This window comes from Lepidochelys kempii, chromosome 28 (genome assembly GCF_965140285.1).
Source record: "Lepidochelys kempii isolate rLepKem1 chromosome 28, rLepKem1.hap1, whole genome shotgun sequence".
Classification (NCBI taxonomy): domain Eukaryota; kingdom Metazoa; phylum Chordata; order Testudines; family Cheloniidae; genus Lepidochelys; species Lepidochelys kempii.
In genome coordinates this window covers 534,527-560,814 of record NC_136407.1, presented here as the reverse complement: position 1 = coordinate 560,814, position 26,288 = coordinate 534,527, and the positions used below count along the sequence as shown (strand labels likewise).

Genomic DNA, 26,288 nt, shown 5'->3' with positions numbered 1-26,288 from the left:
ATTGTGACAACATCTTCCATCGAGAGTAGCACCATGACATCTGTGTCCCATACAACTGTACCTGAATTCACCAGCAAGAAGACAACCGTGACGTCGGCCCCTCTCCATCCAGCTCCGACTGAATTCACAAGTACTGAGAGTAGAGGAGTAACAACTCTTTCTGTCCCTAACACAGAGGAATTCAGCAGCCGACAGACAACTTTGACGACAGTCTCTCCTCAGCCGCCTGTGACCACATCTTCCACTGAGTCTACCGTAAAGACAAAAGAGTCCTATCCAACCATATCTTCATCCACCACCAGCGAGACCACCCTGGCAACAACACTTTCCTACTCAAGTCCTCCGGCATCCACCCACCATGAGACACTGCCAACGACAACCCGTTTTGTTCCAAGCCCAACCAAATCCACCAGCCAACTCTGAGATAGCGCGTCGACTGTTTCTTCGCCTACCAGCACAGGGTCCATCTCCAGCATCTCTCGCACAATGATGACGTCCGAGCCAGGAACAAGTCAAGTGTCTTCTACAAGGTCCATGGCGCCTCCTCTTTCCGTCTCGACAGGTTCTTCGGTTCCCACGAGGAAACCCGGCACCGTGACCAGCCTTGTGACTCAGACGCCGTCTAGCAGCACAAGTACTTCCGTCACTGTGCCAACCAAAATCCCAGGGACCAGCAGCCACCCCACAAACCCCACTGGCACCACAACCACTGCGGGTGAGTTGTGGGTTTCTATGGGGAGCAGGGTTCCGCGAGGAAGGTAGGGGCGGCAGACTGGGAACCGTAGACTCTATTCCTGGCTCAGCCACTGACCAGCACCGTGGGGTCCCTGATCTCAGTCGGGGCAGGTGCAGTGCCCAGCACGATGGGGTCCTCCTTACGGTTTGGGGCATGCAGGGGTTACTGTCACACACAAAAATCACATCATCCACATCAGTGGCTAACTGGGATGTGAAGTTAATTCCTGGCTAGAAACTTGTGGCAAACCATTACCATTTCCCATGCTCACCCCAGAGGTGGCCGCATCTCAGTGCCGGGCGAGGGGTCCCTTTCAGGTGTATGTCCTCATTCAGTCCCATTTCTCTCTTTGCTCCCCTGAAGCTCCCGCCACCACGCTGGAGCCCCTGAGGTGCCAGAATGGAGGGACCCCCATTGCGAACAAGTGTCTCTGCCTTTCGGGATTTACAGGGGAGCGGTGCGAAACGGTGATGAACAACATCAACATCGGTGAGTGGCTCTGGCCTCCCCCATCGCTCTGAGGGTCCCTGTTGGACTGCCAGTCCCTGAGCTTTTTGGGGACTGTGACAAAGCTCTGTCCTTGCCTCCATGGGTCCTGCATTTCCTGGCGGATTTCGCTAGTCTCAGAGGCTCACTGTCACCCTCCACGTAACTCTTCTTTCTCTCGAGACAAGGGTCACAGTCTACTGAACCATTTTCATCATAAGCCAGCAAGGAAGGTGAGGAGAAGTTTCCTTCCTTGCACAGTCTCTGTCGTCTCCCAGTCTCAGTGATCAATCAGGTGGCAAAGGTGTGGGGGAGAGCCCAGGCCCATCCTCTACTCCGGGCTCCAGCCCAGGGACCCTAATAGTATCAACTATGGCAGCTGACCTTTTAGAAACATGACATGTAGAATTCCCTGGGCTACTTCCCCCACAGCAGCCCTCACTTCCTCAAGCTCCACTTCACCCTTCCCTCATGGGCTCCTTCCTTGTGCCTGATATGGTGTGTACTACGCAGCCTCTCCAACAGCACGACTTCCTCCCACAGCTCCTGACATGCACCCCCATCTGACTAACTGGGAGGCTTTTAACTAATTTCAGCCAGCCCCTGATTGGCTTTAGGTGTCCCAATCAACCTAGCCTTCTCCCTGCCTTCTGGAAAGTTCTTAATTGGCCCCAGGTGTCTTAATTGACCTGGAGCAGCTTTACTTTACCAGGCGACCCTGGTGGCTTTACCGGGGTGTTTGTTCCTGCGACCCGTGACTGACATTCGCCTTTTTTGCAAGAGCATCGCACAAGCAAATGTGCGACAGGTGCAAAAAAGGCTAATATCAACCCAGGGTGTGTGAATGGGGGAGGGCGTCGTCCTGCTCTGTTGGTGCCGGTAAGCCCCCTGCCATGGGTCTGTGGCGACCTCTGGGCACATTAGGGGAGCTGGGGGCAAACGGGCGAGTGGCCATGCAGAGGACGATCCGAGGGCTAGAAACCCGACGTAGGGGGCAAGGTTGAACCCAGGTGTGGTCAGCGTAGAGGACGGTGGGGACTTGAGCCTGGCCTGCAGGTCGGAGAAGGGCTGGTCTGATGGGACAGGGTCAGTTGTACTCTGGGGCCCCCGAAGGCAAGAAAAGGAGCAAGGGGCTTAATCCGGAGCAAGGCCGAGCTCAGTTGGGTTTTAGGAAACGCTTCCTGGCTCTCAGGGTAGCTCAGCTCCAGAACAGGTGCCACGGGCGGGTCCTGTCTCTGGAGGCTTCTCAGAGCAGGTTGGACAAACACCCGTCAGGACTGGGCTGGGGTTACTGGTCCTGGCTCAGCGTGAGGATCTGGACTCAGGCTCCCTTCCAGCCCGTCTGTTCCTGGATTCTCCAATGATGGAGCGACTTTAGAGGCTTAGAACAGGAGCCAAACTCATTTGGCTCTTTAATTACCCCCGCCCCGATCTCGTGGTGGTTAAACCCAGCCTGGCGAGCCCCCGCTCGTCCTCCCTGGCTCGTGAGCGCTCGGGGCTGCCAAAGCTGCACTTTGTTTCCCATGTGTAGATGTGGTGAAGGCGGAGATCAATGTCACCGTGGTGGTGACGAACATGAACTTCTCCGAAAGCATGGAGGATCCAAGGTCCACAGCGTTCAAAGAGTTTGTGGAAATCTTCAGTGCCCGGGTGAGGGAGACCGGACTCAGGAGGGCTGGGGAGAACGCGCGGAGCTGTGGGTGAACGGGGAACTGCTGTAGTGGGAGCAGAGCTGGGGTCTGGCACGCCGGTGAGGGGTTAGATTGCAGGGTCTGTGGAGGCAGTGCCCCATTGCAGAGAGCCACGGTGTCTCCTAGGGGCAGGGGTCCTGATGCAATGCATTATGGGAAGTTTGGGGCTTTGGCAGGTGGGGGATGGTCCCTGGGGCTGGGTTGAGCCGTGGAAGGTCCAAGGCAGTCTGGAGGAAGGAGCATCCCACTGGTTTGGGGGAGCAGGGTCTCTGCTGGGTGGGGGACAGCTGCAGCAGCAGGGCAGATCTGTGCGGAGCGCAGGGAAGGGGGCCAGGGCTCCATGGAGTAGGGGGAGCACTTTGCGCCCACCGTGCTGAGTCCGCTCTCTTGCAGATGGACCCGATCTACAGGGAGACGGTGCCTGGGTTCCTCAGCATCGAGGTGATCCAGCTGAGGTGAGGTGTGGGGCCCGGGCCCCATGATGGGGGTGGGGGAAAGGGTCGCCAACTTTCTTGTCGCACAAAAGCAAACTCCCCGGGCTGGGACAGGGAGTTCGTATGCAGGAGGGGTTCAGGGTGGGGGAGTCCCTGTGGCACTTGCCGCTGTTTCCAGGAAGTTGTCACCATGTCCCTGCAGCCCCTAGGCACATGGGCAGTCAGTGAGGCTCTACGCGCAGCCCGAGGCCTGGCTCCGCAGCTCCCATTGGCCGGGAACCTCCAACAATGAGAGCTGTGGGGGTGATGCCTGCAGGCGCGAGGTCAGTGCATGGAGCCTCACTGGCCACCCATGTGCCATGTTGCTGCAGGGACCTGGCGGCAGCTTCTGGGAGCAGTGCGGTGCCCCAGGGCAGGCAGGGACTAGCTTGCCTTACCCGCACTGCACCGCCGGCCGGACGTTTCACCAAGTGGTCGGCAGTGCCAGCCGGAGCTGCCAGGGTCCCCTTTCGACCAGGCCTTCCTCTCGGAACCCGGACGCCTGGCAACCCTGGGGATGGGGTGGTGTCATCCGGTGGCCCCTGACGGCCTTTCTATTCTTCTTCTCCTCCCACAGCAATGGCAGCGTGGTGGTGCATCACCGCGTGGTCCTGGACGTGCCCTACGCCAACTACACCAGTGTGTACACCCAGGCCGTGGCCAACGTCAGAGCGCGGCTGAACGCCACCAATTGCACCAGCGCCTCTCCGGGTGTGTACCGCGCGTCGCCTGGCCAGCCAGCCTCCCCTTTGCGGGCCCAGCGCTGGCCATCTGGCTTTCGGGGTGGCTGCGTGGTGCCAGCCGCAGAGCCGGCGTCTCATCCCTTCCCTGCAGAGCCTTGCATGCCGTCCCTGCCGTGTTTCCTGCATCTCTCTTGGGCTCCCAGGGGGCGCCAGCCAGCCGAGGGGGTCTCCAGAGCCCCCGGGGAGATGAAGGAGACCCCCACCTCGCTCCGCTGCATCTGTCATGCAGACCGGCTAGTTTCTCCCAGGCGTTGGGGTTCCACCGCGCTAGGGCTGTGGGCGCTGAGCATGCTGGACTGTGAACGGCCCCTTCTAACCGCTCGGCCTCCAGCATGCATCCTGCTCCCCAACATGGCTGGAAACATGCACAAACCTGGAGCCAGATCCCCCCCAAATCGCAGATGCTGCAACTCACATTTGGGTCTCCCTCTCTCTTGTTTTCAGACAAATTGTGCTTTAAACCTGGAGCCACGCAGGTCAACTCGGTAAATCTGAACATAGCAGGTAAGACCCAGAGCCTCTGTCTCTGCCCCTGCCCGTCACCCCCTTCCCTGCTCTCCCAGGATAACGCCAGGGGCCGGTCCTGTAGGTTTGTAAGGTCAGAGACGCAGCTGGAGCGAACTTGCATCACAGCTGAATCTATGCCTGTGGCTTGACAGCGGATTCACCGCAGCTAAGGGTCTGGCCGGCAGATGCAAGGACCCCAGTGATCTCTGCGTCCGGCTGAGCGAGTGCAGAGCGTTTGGAGTCACACAGGCTCCATTTAAATGCTCCGGGAATCCAGCAGCTCCCCGGGGAGGCCGTTCTGGCCGCCATGCCCATGTTCCTTGCAGTCTGAATCGGGCGAAGCGCGGCTCCCAGGTGTTAGATGCCTTCTCCCCTGTAGCCCGGGATCCGGTCGCTCTCTGGGACCGGTTCCTGTTTTGGAGGGTCCCTTGGGACGCATCTGGCTGAGCAGTGTCTGAGCATCCAGGAAGGAAGAGGGAGGTGGGTTGGTTTCCTGTGGTATTGACCTGCCTCGGCTTTCGCCCTCCCCCCCAGCGGTCTGCCAGAACAACTCCATCATTCCCGCGGAGTACCAGAAATATTACTTCCCGCTGAACGTGAGCAACGGGCTGATGTGCATCTCCAAGTGCAGCATCCACAGCCCCTACGGCCCCTTCTGCAAAGCAGGGGAGCAGTGCTACCTTGGGGCTCAGGGACCCCAGTGCCGGTGAGTCACACACCTCCCCAAAGGGGGCTGCTTTCTGCTGGAGCTAGAGACATCTTGCCTCCCTGCTGCTGTGTCCCGTGCGCGAATGAGCTCTCCAAAGCCAGGCAGGGCAGGGGATGCTCTCCTCCATGGGTCACTGCCCAACGCCTCAGCATGGTGGTAACTGGGGGTGCTGCGCCACAAGAAGTGGGGAGCCTGAGCTGTAGGGAGTGGGGGGCTCAGAGGGTTCGCATTTGCCAGGGGATGCTGTGGGGCAGGGAGCAGGGTGGAGTCTCAGCAGCGGGCGCTCTCCCCCAGCAAGTAGGGCTGGCCCAAGTGGGGCACTAGCGGGCATCGTGGGGCAGGGAGCGGGGCAGGGGCTCAGCAGCGGGTGCTGTCCCCTGCCAGTCAGTGATTTCCACACTGCCCCAGCACGGTGTCAGGCGGGGTTGCACTGCAGAACGTGGGGTGGGTAACTCAGCAGCGGCCCATGGGAAAGGCATGATCTGTAATTGGTTCCATGAGTGATGAAGCCATGGTAATTTTCCCCACTCAGTCAGCTGACCACGACAGTAGCAGGGACCCAGTCGATGCCAACAACAGCTGAGTTCACAGTACGGGAGACAGCACACAGCACAGCGGTTCGGTCCAGCACAGAGCCACCGAGCTCAGCCACAGCTCCCGTCCCAAAGATGTCTGTAGCCACCACAGAGAGAAGCACACACACGAGTTCCTCAGAGACAGCAACAGGAGAACATCTGACGACTGCTTCCCAGTCTCCTCTGACAGCATCATCCAGTGAAAGTCCGATAAGGACGACTGTCACACACCCCGCGGTGTCTGAATTCACCACCAATGGGACAACCGTGACATTGGCTCCACCCCATCCAACTGGTACTGAATTCCCAAGGACAGAGACTACCATGGCAAGCACTCCTTCTCTTCCAATGACAGAGACATCCACACACAATGTGATAACACCTTCTTCAGGGCATACCACAATGGAAACAAGTAACAGTGAGACAACCTCAGCAACATCCTCTCCACCGGCAACGGTGCCCAGCTCTTCCACCCAGAGCACCTTCTTGACTTCTGTCTCTCCCGCAACCCTCTCTGAAAGCACAGCCAAGGAAACGACTCTGGCAACAACGGTTTCTGTTCCAGCTTCACCAGAATTGACCAACAGTGAAACAACATTGTCACCAACACCCTCTGCGTCTGCTACATCTGAGATATCCACCAGCGAGACAGCGGCTACAGGAGCTACTTCCTCTGCAGTTGTTTCCACATCTTCCAGGGAGATAACAAGAAGTGTCTCTCTCCCAACACTACCTGAAACTTTCACCAGTGAGAAAACCCTAACTACAACAATTCTTCCCCCGACCTTCAGTGAATATACAAACAGTGAGACTCCCATGGCAACCTCTCTTCCGGTCCTGAGAACAGCCGAAATTTCCACAAGGGAGGAAAGTCTGACGACTGCTTCCGAGTCAACTCTGACAGCATCATCCAGTAAAAGTCCCATAAGGACAACTGTCACACACCCCACGGTGTCTGAATTCACCAGCAATGAGACAACCGTGACATTGGCTCCACCCCATCCAACTGTTACTGAATTCCCAAAGACAGAGACTGCCATGGCAAGCACTCCTTCTCTTCCAATGACAGAGACATCCACACACAATGTGATAACACCTTCTTCAGGGCATACCACAATGGAAACAAGTAACAGTGAGACAACCTCAGCAACATCCTCTCCACCGGCAACGGTGCCCAGCTCTTCCACCCAGAGCACCTTCTTGACTTCTGTCTCTCACACAACCCTCTCTGAAAGCACAGCCAAGGAAACGACTCTGGGAAGAACGGTTTCTGCTCCAGCTTCACCAGAATTGACCCACAGTGAAACGACATTGTCAACAACACCCTCTGCGTCTGCTACATCTGAGATATCCACCAGTGAGACAGCGGCTACAAGAGCTACTCACACTGCAGTTGTATCAACATCTTCTACTGAGAGTGCCATCACGACAAACGTGTCACACACAACAGTTCCTGAATTCATTACCAGTGCCGCACCCCCAGCGACAACTCCTCCACATCTGACTTTAACAGAATTCACAGGCCGTGAGACTACCATGGCAACTAGGTTTCCTGTAGAAACGGCTTCAAAATCTACCCAGGCTGAGACCACGATATCAACAACTCTCTCTGTACCTGTTACACCTGAAATCTCCACCCTTGAAACGAACTCTACAATGGCCACCTCCCAACCAGCTCTGACCACCCCTTCCTCTCAGAGCCCTTCAGTGACGTTTCCCTCCCACTCAGCTGTGTCTGAGTTCACCAGAAAGGAGACAACTTTGGCAACAAGCCTTGTAAAGACAACTGGGCGCTATTCAACCATGTCTGAAGTCCCCACTAATGAAACAACACTCACAACAAGTCTTTCCGGGTCAACGGTTCCTGAAGTCACAAGGTCTTCCACGCTCTCTGTGGCAGCTACAGCAGAAAGTTCCACCCGTGAGACAAACTTGACAACAGTCACATCCCAGCCAACTGTCGTGACATCTTCCACGGAGAGTAGGACAATGGCATCTGTGTCCCATACAACCCTACCCGAATTCAGCACCAATGAGAGAACCAAGGCAACTAGTCCTTCCACTCTTATGACTGAATTCCCAAAGAATGAGACCACCGTAACCTCAACTCCCTATGTCCCAGCAACAGGACTCACTCACAACCAAACGACACTGGCAACCACTCTTTCTGCGCCTGCCAGAAGTGAAATCTCCACCAGTGAGACAAGCTTGACAACAGCCACCTCTCAGCCCATTGTGCCAACATCTTCCATCGAGAGTAGCACCATGACATCTGTGTCCCATACAACCATACCTGAATTCATCAGCAAGAAGACAACCGTGACGTCGGCCCCTCTCCATCCAGCTCCGACTGAATTCACAAGTACTGAGAGTAGAGGAGTAACAACTCTTTCTGTCCCTAAGACAGAGGAATTCAGCAGCCGACAGACAACTTTGACGACAGTCTCTCCTCAGCCGCCTGTGACCACATCTTCCACTGAGTCTACCGTAAAGACAAAAGAGTCCCATTCAACCATATCTTCATCCACCACCAGCGAGACCACCCTGGCAACAACACTTTCCTACTCAAGTCCTCCGGCATCCACCCACCATGAGACACTGCCAACGACAACCCGTTTTGTTCCAAGCCCAACCAAATCCACCAGCCACGAGGAAACGTTGGCCACGACTGTTTCTTCGCCTACCAGCACAGGGTCCATCTCCAGCATCTCTCGCACAATGATGACGTCCGAGCCAGGAACAAGTCAAGTGTCTTCTACAAGGTCCATGGCGCCTCCTCTTTCCGTCTCGACAGGTTCTTCGGTTCCCACGAGGAAACCCGGCACCGTGACCAGCCTTGTGACTCAGACGCCGTCTAGCAGCACAAGTACTTCCGTGACTGTGCCAACCAAAATCCCAGGGACCAGCAGCCACCCCACAAACCCCACTGGCACCACAACCACTGCGGGTGAGTTGTGGGTTTCTATGGGGAGCAGGGTTCCGCGAGGAAGGTAGGGGCGGCAGACTGGGAACCGTAGACTCTATTCCTGGCTCAGCCACTGACCAGCACCGTGGGGTCCCTGATTTCAGTCGGGGCAGGTGCAGTGCCCAGCACGATGGGGTCCTCCTTACGGTTTGGGGCATGCAGGGGCTATTGTCACACATAAAAATCACATCATCCACATCAGTGGCTAAGTGGGATGTGAAGTTAATTCCTGGCTAGAAACTTGTGGCAAACCATTACCATTTCCCATGCTCACCCCAGAGGTGGCCGCATCTCAGTGCCGGGCGAGGGGTCCCTTTCAGGTGTATGTCCTCATTCAGTCCCATTTCTCTCTTTGCTCCCCTGAAGCTCCCGCCACCACGCTGGAGCCCCTGAGGTGCCAGAATGGAGGGACCCCCCTTGCGAACAAGTGTCTCTGCCTTTCGGGATTTACAGGGGAGCGGTGCGAAACGGTGATGAACAACATCAACATCGGTGAGTGGCTCTGGCCTCCCCCATCGCTCTGTGGGTTCCTGTTGGACTGTCAGTCCCTGAGCCTTTTGGGTACCCATTCTCGCAGAGCGGCTTGTTCCCAAGGGTTTGGTTCCTGAGCCCCTATTCCGGGCTCACGGTGCCGTTGGCTGCATCGCCAACCCTGGTGGCTTTACTGGGGTGTTTGCTCCTGCGGCCTGTGACTGACACTAGCCTTTTTTGCAAGAGCATCGCACAAGCAAATGTGAGACGGGTGCAAAAACGGCTAATATCAACCCAGGGTATGTGAACAGGGGAGGGGGTCATCCTGCTCTGTTGGCTCTGGAAGCCCCGAGCTAGGGTGCTGTGGCCAGCTCTGGGAGCATTAGGGGAGCTGGGGGAAACGGGGGAGTGGCCATCCAGAGGACGATTCGAGGGCTAGAAACCCGACCTAGGGGGCGAGGTTCAACTTGGGCGTGGTTAGCGTGGAGGACGGTGGGGACTTGAGCCCGGCCTGCTGGTCAGGGAAGGGCTGGTCTGAGCGTAGAGGGTCAGTTGTTCTCCGGGGCCCCTGAAAGCAGGAGAAGGACCAAGGGGCTTAATCCGGAGCAGGGCCAAGCTTAGTTGGGTTTTAGGAAACGCTTCCTGGCTCTCAGGGTAGCTCGGCTCCAGAACAGGTGCCACGGGCGGGTCCCATCTCTGGAGGCTTCTCAAAGGAGGTTGGACAAACACCCATCAGGGCTGGGCTGGGATTACTGGTCCTGGCTTAGCGTGTGGATCTGAACTCGGAGTCCTTTCCAGCCGGCCGTTCCTGGATTCTCCAATGATGGACCTACTTTAGAGGCTCAGAAGAGGAGCCAAACTCATTTGGCTCTTTAATTACCCCTGCCCCTATCTCGTGGTGTTTAAACCCAGCCTGGTGAGTCAGCGCTCATCCTCCCCAGCTCGTGAGCGCTCGGGGCTGCCAAAGCTGCACTTTGTTTCCCATTTGCAGATGTGGTGAAGGCGGAGATCAATGTCACCGTGGTGGTGACAAACATGAACTTCTCCGAAAGCATGGAGGATCCAAAGTCCACAGCGTTCAAAGTGTTTGAGGAAATCTTCCGTACCCGGGTGAGGGAGACCGGACTCAGGAGGGCTGGGGAGAACGCGCGGAGCTGTGGGTGAACGGGGAACTGCTGTAGTGGGGGCAGAGCTGGGGTCTGGCACGCCGGTGAGGGGTTAGATTGCAGGGTCTGTGGAGGCAGTGCCCCATTGCACAGAGCCGTGGTGTCTCCTAGGGGCAGGGGCCCGATGCAATGTATTATGGGAGGTTTGGGGCTTTGGCAGGTGGGGGATGGTCCCTGGGGCTGGGTTGAGCCGTGGAAGGTCCAAGGCAGTCTGGAGGAAGGAGCATCCCACTGGTTTGGGGGAGCAGGGTCTCTGCTGGGTGGGGGACAGCTGCTGCAGCAGGGCAGGTCTGTGCGGAGCGCAGGGAAGGGGGCCAGGGCTCCATGGAGTAGGGGGAGCACTTTGCGCCCACCGTGCTGAGCCCGCTCTCTTGCAGATGGACCCGATCTACAGGGAGACGGTGCCTGGGTTCCTCAGCATCGAGGTGATCCAGTTGAGGTGAGGTGTGGGGCCTGGGCCCCGTGACGGGGGTGGGGGAAAGGGTCGCCAACTTTCTAGTCACACAATACCAACCCCCCCGGGCTGGGGCAGGGAGTTCATGTGCAGGAGGGGTTCAGGGTGGGGGGGTCCCTGTGGCACTTGCCGCTGTTTCCAGGAAGTTGTCACTATGTCCCTGCAGCCCCTAGGCACATGGGCAGCCAGTGAGGCTCCATGCTCAGCCCGAGGCCTGGCTCCGCAGCTCCCATTGGCCGGGAACCTCCACCAATGAGAGCTGTGGGGGTGATGCCTGCAGGCGCGAGGCCAGTGCATGGAGCCTCACGGGCCACCCATGTGCCATGTTGCTGCAGGGACCTGGCGGCAGCTTCTGGGAGCAGTGCGGTGCCCCAGGGCAGGCAGGGACTAGCTTGCCTTACCCGCACTGCACCGCCGGCCGGACGTTTCACCAAGTGGTCGGCAGTGCCAGCCGGAGCTGCCAGGGTCCCCTTTCGACCAGGCCTTCCTCTTGGAACCCAGATGCCTGGCAACCCTGGGGATGGGGTGGTGTCATCCGGTGGCCCCCTGATGAGTTTTCTCCTCTCGTTCTCCTCCCACAGCAAGGGCAGCGTGGTGGTGGATCACCGCGTGGTCCTGGACGTGCCCTACGCCAACTACACCAGTGTGTACACCCAGGCCGTGGCCAACGTCAGAGCGCGGCTGAACGCCACCAATTGCACCAGCGCCTCTCCGGGTGTGTACCGCGATTCGCCTGGCCAGCCGGCCTCCCCTTTGCGGGCCCGGCGCTGGCCATCCAGCTTTTGGGGTCGCTGCAAGGTGCCAGCCGCAGACCTGGCGTCTCATCCCTTCCCTGCGGAGCCTTGCATGCTGTCCTTGCTGTGTTTCCTGCATCTGTCTTGGGCTCTCAGGAGGCGCCAGCCAGCCTAGGGGGTCTCTAGAGCCCCCCCTGGGGTGATGACGGAGACCCCTCTCACTCCGCTGCATCTGTCCCGCAGAGTGGCTAGCCCCTTCTCCCACTTGGCCTCCAACTGGGCCTGCCCCCCTGCGCAGACATGGGCCCCCCAGGACCAGCGCTCGTGGCACCCCTATAGTTCACACCCGCCTGCTCCCAGAGCTCCAGCGGCATGGCTGCTGGCCCAGCCCTGGGGTCCTCGCTGCTCCCCACCCCTATCCCCAGGCGGAAAGCCGCCAGGGTCCATGCCGAGGGGCGCCACTTACGGGCCTGGATCTTCTCTTTCAGCTGAGTCGCAGGAATTGTGCTTCAAAGCCAACGCAACGCACGTCAACACGGTCCCCCTGATGATGGCAGGTGAGATGCAGTCTTGGAGAGGCGGTGGGGCGGGGACCATCTGGCCTGATCCCCAGATACCTGCCTCCAGAGTAATTCCCAGGTCTGTTAGAAAAACCTCTTTCTTTTGCTGTAACATGGGTGGAGACTCCAGCACGGCCCCTGGGAAATTCGTCCCCCGCTTTGTTACCAGCACTGCCGGAAGCCTGGGCCTTTGCGGGTCAGACTGCGCCCCCCCAAGGGGCGGAGGCTCCACCACTGGGACTAGTGAGTTGATTCCCCTGGTTAATCAGCCCCCAGCGTCACAGACGTGGTGCCCCGTTTCCAGGGTCCCCTTGTCTCACTTTGGCGTCCGGTCATCTCACTGGGAATGGAGCTGCGATCGAAGCCTATGGAGTCACGAACAGCACAGAGCAGCCAGGATGGGAAATTCGGCCGAGAGATTTTCAAACCAGGAAGGAAAATGAAGACCAATTGTTGTTGGCTGTTCGGGGCATTCCGCCGGCCTCTAAAGAGAACGGACAAATGCGGATGTCAGATGCCCCCTTGTTTGTGTGTTAACACTGACATAGGCAGCAAATTCCCAACTGATGACAACCAGGGGAACTTGCTGCCCCAAGGTCTGCCTGAGGCCAAGTAGCATTGGCCGGAAAATGGAAATCCCATCCCATACAAAATTTCACATAACTGGGGGGAATGGAAATATGTTGCACTGGGAGGAAAGGTCAAGGGGTGACATTTTATACAGGGAGGATGTTCAAGAAAAAGAATCCCAGTGCGGGAGACCCAGAACGGGTGGTCCCGCTGCCTCCAGCATCCTGGGAAGGCCGGTATCTACTCCTGCTGGCTCTTGGGGGGCAGTAGGGGGGGGTCTGGAGACCTCAGGACGGAACCAGAGCCCCAGCGTGTTTTCCTGCAGGGCGGTTCTGGGGCTGGCCCAGCTGGAACTGGGGGGATTCCCGTGCTTACCTGCTCTGGCCCTGTCTCCCCAGGTGTGTGTCTGAACAACTCGACCATCAGCCAGTCCTACCAGAAATACTTCCTGCCCGTCAATGTCTTGGGGCAGCTGATGTGCGTCTCCAACTGCAGCATCCACCACCCCGACACCTATGCCTGCAACGGCCGGGGGTACTGCTACATCCAGCTGGGGGGACCCACCTGCTAGTGAGTGTCACCGCCCGGGGTGGAGGTGTGGGGAACTCAACTGTGGCTGGGGAGGGGGATGGAGGCCGGCTGCAACACCTGGGTGAAAGGCACCCGCAGCTGGTCGGAACACCACACTCTGGAGCAGCAAAAAATGGGAGGGGGGTCACTGGGGCACAGGGCTGGTCACCCCCCTCTTCAGCATTTGCTCCTGGGGAGCATTGGGCAGATTTGGGTCAGGCCTGAGCCTCAGTACTGGGGCTGGGACTGTCCCTTGCTGAATGGGGTTAGGGGTCTCTTTCCCACACTTCTGACATCGGAAACCCCTACCCCTGCTCTAACCCATGAGATCCCGCTCCCCTCCCAGAGCTGGGGAGAGAACCCAGGAGTCCCGACTCCCAGCCATCCCTTCTCTAACTCACCAGCCCCCACTCCCCTCTCCGAGCTGGGGAGAGAACTCAGGACTCCTGGTTCCCAGCCCCTTGTCTCTGACCCATCAGCCCCCGCTCCCCTCCCAGAGCCAGGGAGAGAACCCAGGTGTCCTCACTGCATCACACTCCTGATGGCCTCCCCCTCTCTTGGCAGCTGCCAGCACTCAGATTGGTACTGGTTCACGGGCAGTCACTGCGAACAAGTCGTGAGCAAGGTGGGCGTAGCAGTGGGGGTGGCGCTCGGCCTGGTCGTGCTGCTGCTGGTGATTCTTGTCCTGGCCATCTGCCTTGGCTGGCGTCGGCACTGGAGTGGCAAGCACAGGTACGGGGGGAGGGTCTGGGGCAGGCGGGGCCTGGGAGGCACAGCATGGTGGGATCTAACCCATCCTGGACAGGGGTTTGTCTGACCTGCTCTTAATAACCTCCAAGGACAGCGATTCCACCACTTCACTGGGCAATTTATTCCAGGGCTTAACCACTCTGACAGTTAGGAAGTGTTTCCTGATGTCAATTTAAACCTCCTTGTGATGGGTTTGGTCACAGAGACCCCCTCGGGACTGCCACCTGATGTGCTGAGACTACCTCTGATCCCATTTTCCCCGCCAGCTTGGGACTTCCATACCCTGTCTTGTTGAGCCAGAAATGCCAGCCTGCTGCAAACACAGACCCAGGTCTGAGCCACGTCCCCCAAAAGCTGCAGACTTAACTGAAAACAGCTTAAGAAGTGCTCCTGTCTCTAGCACCCAGACACCCAGCTCCCAGTGGAACCCAAACCCCAAGTCAATCCGTTTTACTCTGTATAAAGCTTAAACTCATAAACTCATAAATTGTCCGCCCCCTGTAACACTGATAGAGAGATATGCACAGCTGTTTGCTCCCCCAGGTATTAATGACTTGTTCTGGGTTAATTAATTAGTAACAAGTAGGATTTAAATGGTTCCAAGTAATAACAGACAGAACAAAGTAAGTTACCAAGCAAAATAAAACAAAAACACGCAAGTCTAAGCCTAATATAGTTCCAATAAGCTTCTTTCACAGGCTAGACTCCTTTCTAGTCTGGGCCCGATCCTTTCCCCTGGTACAGCCCTTGTTCCAGCTCAAGTGGTAACTAGGGGATTTCTCATGACTGCAGCCCCCTTTGTTCTGTTCCTCTCACTTTTATAGCTTTGGCACAGGGCGGGAATCTTTTGTCTCTCTGGATCCCCACCCCTCCTTCTAAATGGAAAAGCATTATGTTTAAGATGGATTCCAGTACTAGGTGTTATGGTCACATATCCTATGAGTCCCCTAAGCCTCCATTCTTCCTGGTCTGGCTCACAGGAAGGCCTGCCTGAAAACAGAGCCATTTACAACCAATTGTCCTAGTTGATGGGCGCCATCAAGATTCCATACCACCATTAATGGCCCACATTTTGCATAATTACAATAGGCCCTCAGAGTTATATTTCATATTTCTAGTTTCAGATACAAGAGTGATACATTCATACAAATAGGATGACCACACTCTGTAGATTATAAGCTTTGTCATGAAACCTCACAAGAGACCTTTTGCATGAAGCATATTCCAGTGACATTATATTCACACTCATTAGCATATTTTCTTAAAATCATATGGAGTGCAGCATCACACTCCCTTGCTGCAATTTAAGCCCATTGCCTCTTGTCTTGTTCAGAGAGGTTAAGGAGAACAAATAGACAGAGCTCCTGGAGTCTGTCACTCGAAAGCAAGGTTTTTAATCCTTCTCATGACTCTTCTCTGACCCCTCTGTGATTTAATCACCATCTGGCTGGAACTGTGGGTGCTAGAACGGGCAACAGATGCTCAGATTCATGGATTTTGGTCTTTTCCCTTCCTTTCCCCTGCCACAGTCAGGTAGGGAAGGATTTCATAGAAGGGGAAACTGAGACACTGATTTCAGCCATGGTCGCACCCAGGCTAGGCACAGAGGGAAAACTACCTCTCTGCCCCTACTTGATGGAAACCTCAGAAAATTCCCTGAACTGAAAATACCACCCCCCACCCCCCGAAATTTCAGTTTGGGATAGTTCGGTTTCAACCATTTTCGGTCTTTGAAACATCCCCATGAAAAGTTGGGAACCGGAAAACTTGATCCTTTTTTTAGTTCGTTGGTTTCTTTTGGAAAATGGCAAACTGGGGCAGTACAATTTCAGACCCTTTTTCCCCCCCAAAGTCAAAAACTGCATGGATGCCTGAAACTTTCCTATGCCCCGTTTTGAGAAATGAGTGTTTTTTGACCCCCCAAAATCCAATTTTGTCAACCCCCTCTGCCCCAGATAATCTGCACTGGGAAGGACAGAGGGCCAGAGAGGGGTTTGGTCTTTCCGGTGAGCCTAGGACTGTTGCTGCCTTGAGAGCCAGCGGGGGCAGGTGTGTCGAATGCAAACCCTCCCCCCGGGGGGGCGATGACAGGGGCACAGGCGCCGAGTCCTGCAGAGTGTTCAGAATGATATTGCAGAGAACGCCCACGTTCGTCACACCCTGGGGTCAGGCACGGGTCAGACCCCAACGTCCAGCCACGCCCAAGAAAGAGGATCTCAAGCTGGCCGGGGTGAGGAGCAGGGCGGCCGACAGGGCCAGGGGAACGGAGGGGCCAGTCTCTCCAGAGGTGGTTGGAAGACACAGCTCTCTGAGTGGGTGAGATTTGCTGGCCCGGGCTAAACAGACGCTCAGACTCATGGTCCTTCCTGGCCTTGAATGCTCTGAATCTCCTTCCTTAGACATTTTTAAGCTTGGGCTTGACAAAGCCCTGGTTGGGATGATTTAGTTGGGGATTGGTCCTGCTTTGAGCAGGGGGTTGGACTAGATGACCTCCTGTGATCCCTTCCAACCCTGATCGTCTATGATTCTATGAATCTGTGACCTTTTCTTGGCCTCATCACTGTGGCATCTGGGTGGCTCCACGGAGTCACCAATAGATTTTAGTCTCTCCCCCTGCCCCGCCCCCGTCAGGTAGGGAAGGATTTCATGGAGTGGGAAACTGAGGCATGGGAGAAGAGGGATTTGCCGTGAGCTGGGGGAGCCAGGGCCCCGAGCTGAGACTCAGGACTCCTGGGTTCTCGCCACAGTTTTGCTGCAGACCGCGTGGCTTGGGGCGAGTCCAGAGGCCGATCCTCTCAGACAGGCTTTGTGCGCCAGGCCGTGCTGGGGTTGTACCGAGGACAGGCTGCGCCAGGCTCTGGCAGGTTTTGAAACCAGAGAATCTGAGACATTTGGGGGGGGGGTGGAAATTGGAGGTGGGTATGTGGCAGCCAGCCCCCCCGGAGTGCACATGCCGAGGGCTGCGGGGGGCTGGGCCTTGGGGCTGACGGGCGGTATGGCTGCTCTCTCTGCAGTGTGGCGGACCTGGAGGAGAGTCAGGAGAAGTGGTACAACAACGAGGAGTGGGAGTGGAATGCGCCACCCCAGGGAATCACTGCCAGGACCCCGACTGCACCCAGCTGGACTGGTAACATCCCAGGTGTGTAGCCACGTCCCCCGGCTCTGGGCCTCAGTGAGCCAGGCTGACCTCAGCCTCCCCTCTCCACTCTGCTGGCCTGGCTCCTTCGTGCTCTGCAGGGGTGCTGAGCGGTGGGCGCTGGGAGAGGGTCTGGGTGGAAGGGGGCTGGCTGGGCAAGGGGTTTGGCTGCCACCTCCGAGGCACAAATAACTGGGAGATCTGGGAGGAGCCTGAACCCAAGGTACTGGCCAGGTGCAGCGGGTGCCCGGGGCCGATCCTGCCACAAAGGGCTGATTCTGGGGCAACCTTAGCCGGCGGGGGTGGAGCAGGGGGGCTGGGAAAGGGAGGGGATGGAATGGGGGCAGGAGAAAGTGCATGGCAGGGTGGGGTCAGGGGACCAGGGTGCAGTGGGGCAGGGGCAGCAGTGCTGGGATAGCCGAGGGTGGAGGAAACTGGCCCCCCAAATGGTAACTGCTCATCCCATTCTGGGGCCTCTTGCAGGGACTGAGGGAGGCACTGGCAGCCACAGAGTCTCCTCGTCCTTCCGGCCTTCCCTGGACAAAGTAGACACATCTCTGCAGGTACCTGACCATTGGCAGAGCTGGGGGGAGCCCAGGGCTGGGCTAGCAGAGGCTGTGGGTTGGGTTGCCAACTTTCTAATTGCACAAAATGAACACCTTAGCCCCACCCCTTCCCTGGGGCCCCCCCTTCCCTAAGGCCCCGCCCCCTGCTCACTACATTCCCTCTCTTCCTCAGTGGCTCACTCTCCCCCACCCTCACACACTTTCAGTGGGCTGGGGCAGGAAATTGGGGTGCAGGAGGAAGTGAGTGCAGGGTCTGGGGTGGGACTGTGGATGAGGGTTGAGGAGTTCAGGAGAGAGCTCCAGGCTAGGGGGTGGGGCAGAGGGGTTCAGGGTGTGGGAGGGAGCACTGGGATGGGGCAGGGGGTTGAGATGCTGGGGAGGTGAGGGCTCCAACTGGGGGTGCAGGCTCTGGGATGGGGCTGGGGATGAGAAGTTTGGGGTGCAGGAGGGGGCTCTGGGTTTGGGAGTGGCTCAGGGTAGGGGGTTGGGGCATGGGTTTACCTCCAGCTGCTCCCAATCAGCGGTGCCGTGTGGGGACTAAGGCAGGCTTCCTGCCTGTCCTGACTCTGCACTGCACCCCAGAAGCGGCCAGCAGCAGGTCCGGCTCCTAGGCGGAGGTGTGGCAGGTGGCTCTGCATGCTGCTTTCACCCACAGCCACCGCCCCTGCAGCTCCCATTGGCCATGGTTCCGGGCCAATGGGAGTGCAAAGCCAGTGCTCGGGGCGGGGGCAGCTTGTGGAGCCCTGTGGCACCCCCGCCTAGGAGCTGGACCTGCTGGCTGCTTCCAGGGCGCAGCGCTGTTCCAGGAGAAGTAGGGACTCACCTGCCTTAGTCCTGCAGCACCATGACTGGGTGCTGACTGGAGCTACCAGGGTCCCTTTCTGACCGGGTGTTCCGGTCAGAAACTGGACACCTGGTCACCCTAGCTGCGGGTCGGGGGTGAGGGGCATTGGGCTCTCCGCATTGTCTGACCCAGGCTGGCTCTGCTTCCCCCAGACGCAAATTGCCCGGCCCCAGGTGACCCGTATCTGAGTCCCGGCAGCTGGTCTGGCCTGCGACATCCAGGACTGATCCAGCGGCCGTAGCTGTTGGAGGAGGCTGCTCCCCGGGGACCTGCACCCGTCAGACCTGCGGAGCTGAGGCCGGGGGGCCCAGGCCAGACGTGAACCCAGAGCCACCACCAGGCCAGTCACTCTCTGCTGCCAAGACCCTCCCGTGGGACAGGGACGCAGCGGATCCGGGACTGGGCACTGCTGAGCTCCCGGGGACTGGCAGGCACCGAGCAGTGCTGCTGTTGGTGGTAGTTGGGGTCCTGGCAGTGGGGCAGGAGTTGGTAGCGTCCCCAACTCTGCCTGTGTCTGGGGGCGGGGTGTTCCTCTTTGGCAGCCAGGTGCACGGGTGGAGCTTTCCCAGGCCCTGGCTGGCCGCACTGAGGTTGTTTGCACAGCGGGTTCAGCGGATCGTTTGTCAAAGAGGAAGAATGGGCAGGCCAGGAAGGTGCTGGCTGGCACCAAGCCCCTCTGCTGGCGATTTCTGGGGTGGGGGTGGTGTTGATTTCCAATTGTTTCCTTTGCCCTGAGCAAACAGGGGCGGGATGGAGGTAGGGGGAATGGGGGCTGCGTTCCCAAGGGGTGAGGCCAGGGGACCCAGGCATCCAGAGGAAGTGAGGATGGCCCATTTCCAGCTGGGAGGGGGTTCTCAGTGAAGACAGGGGACCCAGGCGTCCAGGGGAAGAAGCCACGCTAGAGCAGAGCAAGGCAAAAGGCATTGGCCAGGTTCATTGCTCTGCAGGGGGACGCCCCTGGATCAGATTTCCCCACCCCCGGGAGGGGGCTGCCTCTCCTCATGACAGACCCCCCCAAGACAGGACACCCCCCCCGGATTTTGCTCCCCGACAGCCTCTGCGGACTGAAATAATGTAAGTGTAAGAAATTAAGCTCTGCTGTTGTGATTCTCAGAGGGGAAATAAAGCGGTGAGAAAATGCCAGGCGTGAGTGGGTTTCCTTGCCCGGGGGCGGGTGTTATTTTGAGAATGGGGCGCTTGTTACCTAAGGCTCCCCTGTGAGGAACTGTGTCTCCAGACACATGCCCCCCACAGATCCCCAGACAGGGAGTAGGAACCCCCCCCCAATTCAGGGCAGACTCGGGGGCGAGAGCAGCGTGTCCCCCCCGCCCAGATCATGCTCATGTCTGTGCCCCGGGGGGCGTCTGGTGCCTGCCGGGCCGCACAGCACCTGTACCCAAACCTGGCTGCTTGGGCTGCTCGGTCCCGGGACCTGGGAGGGGCTGGGTCGGCCCCAGTCTGCCCAGCCCAAGGCTGGCTTGTGCCAGCTGATGAAGTGGTGCCCAAACACCTGACAAGGGTGCACGTGTCCCTGCTATCGCGGCACGTGACTGCCAAGTCAGACGGCAGCGGGGCAGATAGTGGCGACCTGAGCCCGGGGCCGAGTCACTTGAAAAACAAACTTGTAGAGAAAGAAAGAAGGGGGGGGGGAAAGGAGGCCCGGGTGGAGGGCGCGGTGCGAAGGCAAACACTTGAGTGAATAGCCCCCGGGACACTGACATGCCAGCTTGGCACAGTCCCCCTGTCCGCTCCGCCCCTCCGTGCCCACTTGTGGTGGGTTCCCAGGGCTCTGCCCGTCCCAAAGATGGGCAGGGAGCCAGCGTTGTGCCAATATTTAACACGGATAAACGGGCCAAATATTTGGGCAAGATGCCGGAGCGGCTGATACGGGACTTGGTTCATCTGGAATGAAAGGAGGGGGAGGGTTAATTAAGGGTTTATGGAGAACAGAGACTGGCTGGCTCCCTGGTGCTGATGAGAAGACGTCAGAGACTTGCACTCCTGGGTGGTGCCAGGCTTGAGAAATGAAACTAGAAGGACAGAGAAGGAACAGGGCCCCCACGCGTTGGGCTAGGAGATGGCCACTTGGTCTCTGTCTGGAACTGTCGAGGGGCAGTCGCGGGTCCCTTCTGGGAGATGCTTTAGTCCAGCACAAGCGGCCAGGCGCGGTCCGGGGGGAGCTGGGTGAATTCTCTGGCCTGGGTCGACACAAATCTATGAGATAACCCCCCTCCTCCCCCATGGTTTGAGTTGCTCTCTGTTAGAGACCAGTTTGAGACCCGAACTGGAAGCACCTGGGTGCAGTCAGAGGCCAGGATCCTATCTGACCTATGTCTGCTACCTTCCCTGGCGGCGACGGGGCAGGTCCAGGCAGCGTGTGATGGACAGAGTGGCCCAGCCACTCTGACGCCCCCATGAGCCGGGTTTGAACCTGGATCCCTCAAAGGAGGGAGCGTGTTAGCTGACGGCAGTAGTAGGGCTGCTATCCCTCCAAAAAGAGGCACATCTGTCATTGGCACAGTTCATCTCATGGGACCCCCGTCTCCACAGTAGGGCCGGGATGACAAAAGGGACAGAGCGGGCAGCAGTAGTAGAGCCGTTATCTCCAGCCTGCTGGGTGCGGCCCGAGGGGGCTGGACTTTGAGCCCAGGCGAGGCTGGCAGAGCGGCCGAAGATGGACGAGAAGAGGCTCCCGACCCACCTTGCCCTCCTGGAAGCAGGCCGCTCACGTGGCAGACCTTGGACCGGTTTATGACTGCCCTGCATGGTGCTGATAACCCAGCTGCTGATAAGGGGCCCTGCTGTTTCCTGGCCATAACCAGGAGTGAATACTAGCCAGGGTTCAATGTCTTTATGGTGGCTGAATGACGGTTGTTTCTTCCCCTCCCTCCCCGCTGCGATGGCAACAGTGCCGCAAATAGACTCCAAAGCGCATCCCACATCAATGGTGCTAATCGCGGTCCAAAGATCCATGGTGCAGGTAGCTGGATTGTCCTGGACTTTTCATCCCTGGAAGCCCCTTGCAATGTTCCGGCTCCAAGTCACGCAGAGTGCCCCGCCTGTGTCACTGTCCCGTCCCATACACCCTGGGGCCTCATCTCAGCTGGGTCTGGGCAGTGCCTGGCCCCACGGGGCCTGGCTCTTGGTCAGGGTCTGGGCAGCACCTAACGGGACGAGGCCCTGGTCTCAGCTTGCAGACAACAGCCCTACTACTGCTGGATGCAGGAGCAGCTCAGGGAGGTTCTCTGGCCTTGAACCCCGTGGGCCTGAGGCGGGACCTGTGCTTGGACCTCTGTAGATGGAGCGGGCGTCTGTGTGAGGCTCTATCAGCCCCTGGCTCTCCTGGGCAGCCCCGCTTCCTGAAGGAGCAGGAGATGCTGAGCAGACCATCCCCTCCCAATGCTCAGCCAGCACCAGGGTGGGGGACAATTTACACCTAGTCATGGGAAGGTTGAGCTGCAAGGGACCTTGAGGAGTCATTCGGTCCAGCCCCCCATCCCCACTGGAGGGCATCTGGTCTAGCCCCCTGCACTGAGCCAGGACCAGTAACCCCAGTCCAGCCCTGATGGGCATTTGTCCAACCTGCTCTGAAAAACCCCCAGGGACAGGACCCCCTCTCCCCCCCCGTATTGCCCTGTTCTGGAGCCGAGCTCCCTGGAGAGCCAGAAAGCGTTTCCTAAAACCCAACCAAGCTCGGCCCTGCTCCGGATTAAGTCCCTTGCTCCTTGTCCTGCCTTTGGGGGCCCCAGAGAACAACTGACACTGTCCCCTCAGATCAGCCCTTCCCCGACCTCCAGGCTGGGCTCAAGTCCCCCCGTCCTCCATGCTAAATGTGTCCAGGTTTAACCTTTTCCCCTAGGTCAGGTTTCTAGCCCTTGGATTGTCCCCTGGCTGCTTCCCAGTTTGCCCCCAGCTCCCCTGAAGTTCTGCACTTAGGACGGGAGAATCCCATGCATGGCAACAGGCTGGGGACCGAATGGCTCGGCAGCAGTTCTGCAGAAAGGGACTGAGGGGTTACAGTGGACGAGAAGCTAGATATGAATCTTGGCACCTCGTTGCCAAGAAGACCAATGGCATTTCGCGATGTATACGTAGGGGCATTGCCAGCAGATCGAGGGACGTGATTATTCCCCTCTATTTGGCACTGGTGAGGCCACAGCTGGGGTACTGCATCCAGTTTTGGGCCCCCCAGTACAGAAAGGATGTGGACAAATTGGAGAAAGTCCAGTGGAGGGCAACAAAAATGATTAGGGGGCTGGGGCACATGACTTATGAGGAGAGACTGAGGGAACTGGGATTGTTTAGTCTGCGGAAGAGAAGAATGAGGGGGGATTTGATAGCTGCTTTCAACTACCAGAAAGGGGGTTCCAAAGAGGATGGATCTAGACTGTTCTCAGTGGTGGCAGATGACAGAACAAGGAGTAATGGTCTCAAATTGCAGTGGGGGAGGGTCTAGGTTGGATATTCGGAAACACTATTTCACGAGGAGGGTGGTAAAGCCCTGGAATGGGTTCCCTAGGGAGGTGGTGGAATCTCCTTCCTTAGAGGTTTTTAAGGTCAGGCTTGACAAAGCCCCGGCTGGGATGATTTAGTTGGGGTTGGTCCTTCTTTGAGCAGGGGGTTGGACTAGATGACCTCCTGAGGTTGATCGATCTATCTATCTATCTATCTCTATACACCCCCTCTATTTATCACCCCAACCCCTGCAGCCAGCTCCTTCCTTGTTCCTGGGGCTTGCCCACTGAATACCTGGTACACTACTCACTCTGCCCTTTGCTACTGCATTCTGGTTATTGTCCCTGTCCTATCTCTGCAACATCCTTGAGGGAGCTCACAGACTGTGAGCGAAGGGACAAAGGTTCGTTCTGGGCCGCTGATATTTCCCGAGTCTTGTTCTCTCTGTTCAGTTCCTGTGTGGCTGTGAGCAGGTGAGGGCCGGCTCCGCTCCGCACCTGAACGTGGCCCTGCCCGTGCCTTCTCTCGGAACTGTGCCTAGGGACCTCTGAACCGACAGCTGGCCGCAGCTGCCTTTGCTTCTCCGGACCACACCGAAGTGTTCTGCAGGGAAGGATGAGGAAATTTACTGCTCTTCTCTTCCTCTTCCACTTTGCCTGCTCAGGCATCACATCAGGTGAGTGGGGCTCAGTCCCGGTGGGGGGGGGGTTCAGTGAGCGGCCAGCCTCTGCTGGGCCCCCTGAAGTTCGTTTGGCTTCTAATTTGAGGATGGGGAGGGGGGGTCCCACTGAATCCTCCAGAGGCTCCCTCTTGGGGTGGGGGTGCTGCTGGGGGGTCTTCCCAATGCTGCATGGCCCCCTTGATGTCTCCCCCTGCAAGTGCCTTTCCTGGATCTGGGTGTGCCCCGCTGTTCCCCAGTGGCCAGTCCCAGATCTCAGCCCGTGACAAGCTCTCCCCATCCTCTGCTGGCACAAAGGCAGTTCCCACTGCGAGTCTGCACAAAGAGCCCTGGTCTCCCCACCCCACCACCTGCCACGATCCAGCTGCTAGTTCCCCCCTCCTACCCCATCCACCAGTGTTTTCCTAGATTCGTACCTTCTGAGGCCAGATAGGACCAATGCTATCATATGGTCTGACCCCCTGGAGTGCCCAGGCTGGAGACCTGCCCCCACCAAGTCATTCATGGAGCAGAGCCGGTAGAAAAACAGCCAACCTTGATTTAACAGTTGTCACTGGTGGAGAACACACCATGACCCTGGGAAATTGTTCCAAGGGTTAATGACTCTCACCATTAAAAATTGACATCTCTTTCCAGTCTGGATTTGTCTCGCTTCAACTCCCAGCCCTCGGTTCGGGTTAGACCTGCCTCTGCTAGATTGGAGAGCCCGTTGTTAAATATTTGTTCCCCACGTAGGTACTGACAGGCTGTGATCAAGTTACCCCTTCACCTTCTTTTGTTAAGCTAAATAGATCGAGCTCCCTGAGTCTAGCGTGGACTGCACCCTCAGGAAGTTTGCAGATGACACTAAACTGGGAGGAGAGGTAGATATGCTGGAGGGTAGGGATAGGATAAAGAGGGACCTAGACAAATTGGAGGATTGGGCCAAAAGAAATCTGATGAGGATCCACAAGGACAAGTACAGAGTCCTGCCCTTAGGACAGGAGAATCCCATGCACCGCTACAGACTAGGGACCGAATGGCTCGGCAGCAGTTCTGCAGAAAAGGACCTAGGGTTGACAGTGGACGAGAAGCTGGATATGAGTCAACAGTGTGCCCTCATTGCCAAGAAGGCCAGTGGCATTTTGGGATGTATAAGTAGGGGCATTGCCAGTGGATCGAGGGACGTGATCGTTCCCTTCTATTCGACATTGGTGAGGCCTCATCTGGAGTACTGTGTCCAGTCTGGGGCCCCACACTACAAGAAGGATGTGGAAAAATTGGAAAGTGTCCAGCGGAGGGCAACAAAAATGATTAGGGGACTGGTACACATGACTTATGAGGAGAGGCTAAGGGAACTGGGGTTATTTAGTCTGCAGAAGAGAAGAATGAGGGGGGATTTGATAGCTGCTTTCAACTACCTGAAAGGGGGGTCCAAAGAGGATAGATCTAGACTGTTCTCAGTGGTGGCAGATGACAGAACAAGGAGCAATGGTCTCACGTTGCAGTGGGGAAGGTCTAGGTTGGATATTCGGAAACACTATTTCACTAGGAGGGTGGTGAAGCACTGGAATGCGTTACCTAGGGAGGTGGTGGAATCTCTTTCCAGGGTTGACAAAGCCCTGGCTGGGATGATTTAGCTGGGGTTGGTCCTGCTTTGAGCAGGGGGTTGGACTCTCACTAGATGACCTCCTGAGGTCCCTTCCAACCCTGATATTCTATTCTATGATTCTATAAGTCTCTCACTTGAAGGCAGGGTTTCTAATCCTTTTTGTGGCTCTTCTCTGGCCTCTATCCAATTTAATCACAGCCCTGCTGGAACTGTGGGCACCAGAACGGGACATGGGATCCCAGTGGTGGTTGCACCCTGGCCAAATACAGATACAAAATCATCTCTCTGCTCCTAGAGGCGATTCCCCAGTTTACAGAGCCCAGGATTGCATTAGCCTTTTTGGCCACAGTGTCATGCTGGGAGCTCACGTTTGGCTGATTACCCGCTATGACCCCCAAATTTTTTTGGAGTCACTGCTCCCCAGGACAGGGAGTCCCCCATCCTCTGTATCTTGCCTACTTTCTTTGTTCCTAGATGTGCACATTTACATTTAGCCCCGTTAAAAAACATTTTGTTGGCTTGTGCCAACTTTACCAGGAGATCTAGATTACACTGTATCAGTCCCGTCCTCTTCATTATTGACCACTCCCTCAAGTTTTGCGTCATCTGCAAATCTTATCAGTAGTGATTTATGTTTTCTTCCAGGTCATAGATAACAATGTTAAATAGAGTAGGGCCAAGAACCGGTCCCTGAGGGACTGCACTAGAAAAACACCAGTTTGCTGATCATTCCTCATTTACAGTTGCATTTTGAGATTTATCAGTTAGCCAGTTTTTCATCCATTCAATGTGTGCCCTGTTCATTTTATATCGTTCTAGCTTTTACATCAAAATGTCATGCAGGACCAAGTCAAACC

At 57.2% G+C, this 26,288-nt stretch overlaps 1 protein-coding gene across 1 annotated transcript in view; it reads left to right on the top strand.

Annotated features, from left to right (window-relative positions):
- Positions 1-19,451, top strand: part of MUC17 (mucin 17, cell surface associated) — a 33,854-nt gene extending 14,403 nt beyond the window's left edge. The window contains 18 exon segments of the mRNA XM_078850983.1: positions 2-715; positions 1,100-1,225; positions 2,754-2,872; positions 3,307-3,368; positions 3,964-4,097; positions 4,574-4,633; positions 5,171-5,342; positions 5,878-8,867; positions 9,252-9,377; positions 10,348-10,466; positions 10,900-10,961; positions 11,558-11,691; positions 12,199-12,267; positions 13,239-13,410; positions 13,975-14,142; positions 17,175-17,299; positions 17,780-17,859; positions 18,859-19,451. Of these exon segments, the coding sequence (XP_078707109.1) occupies positions 2-715; positions 1,100-1,225; positions 2,754-2,872; positions 3,307-3,368; positions 3,964-4,097; positions 4,574-4,633; positions 5,171-5,342; positions 5,878-8,867; positions 9,252-9,377; positions 10,348-10,466; positions 10,900-10,961; positions 11,558-11,691; positions 12,199-12,267; positions 13,239-13,410; positions 13,975-14,142; positions 17,175-17,299; positions 17,780-17,859; positions 18,859-18,894 (5,468 nt within the window). The 3' untranslated portion in view covers positions 18,895-19,451.
- The last annotated feature ends 6,837 nt before the right edge of the window (positions 19,452-26,288 follow it).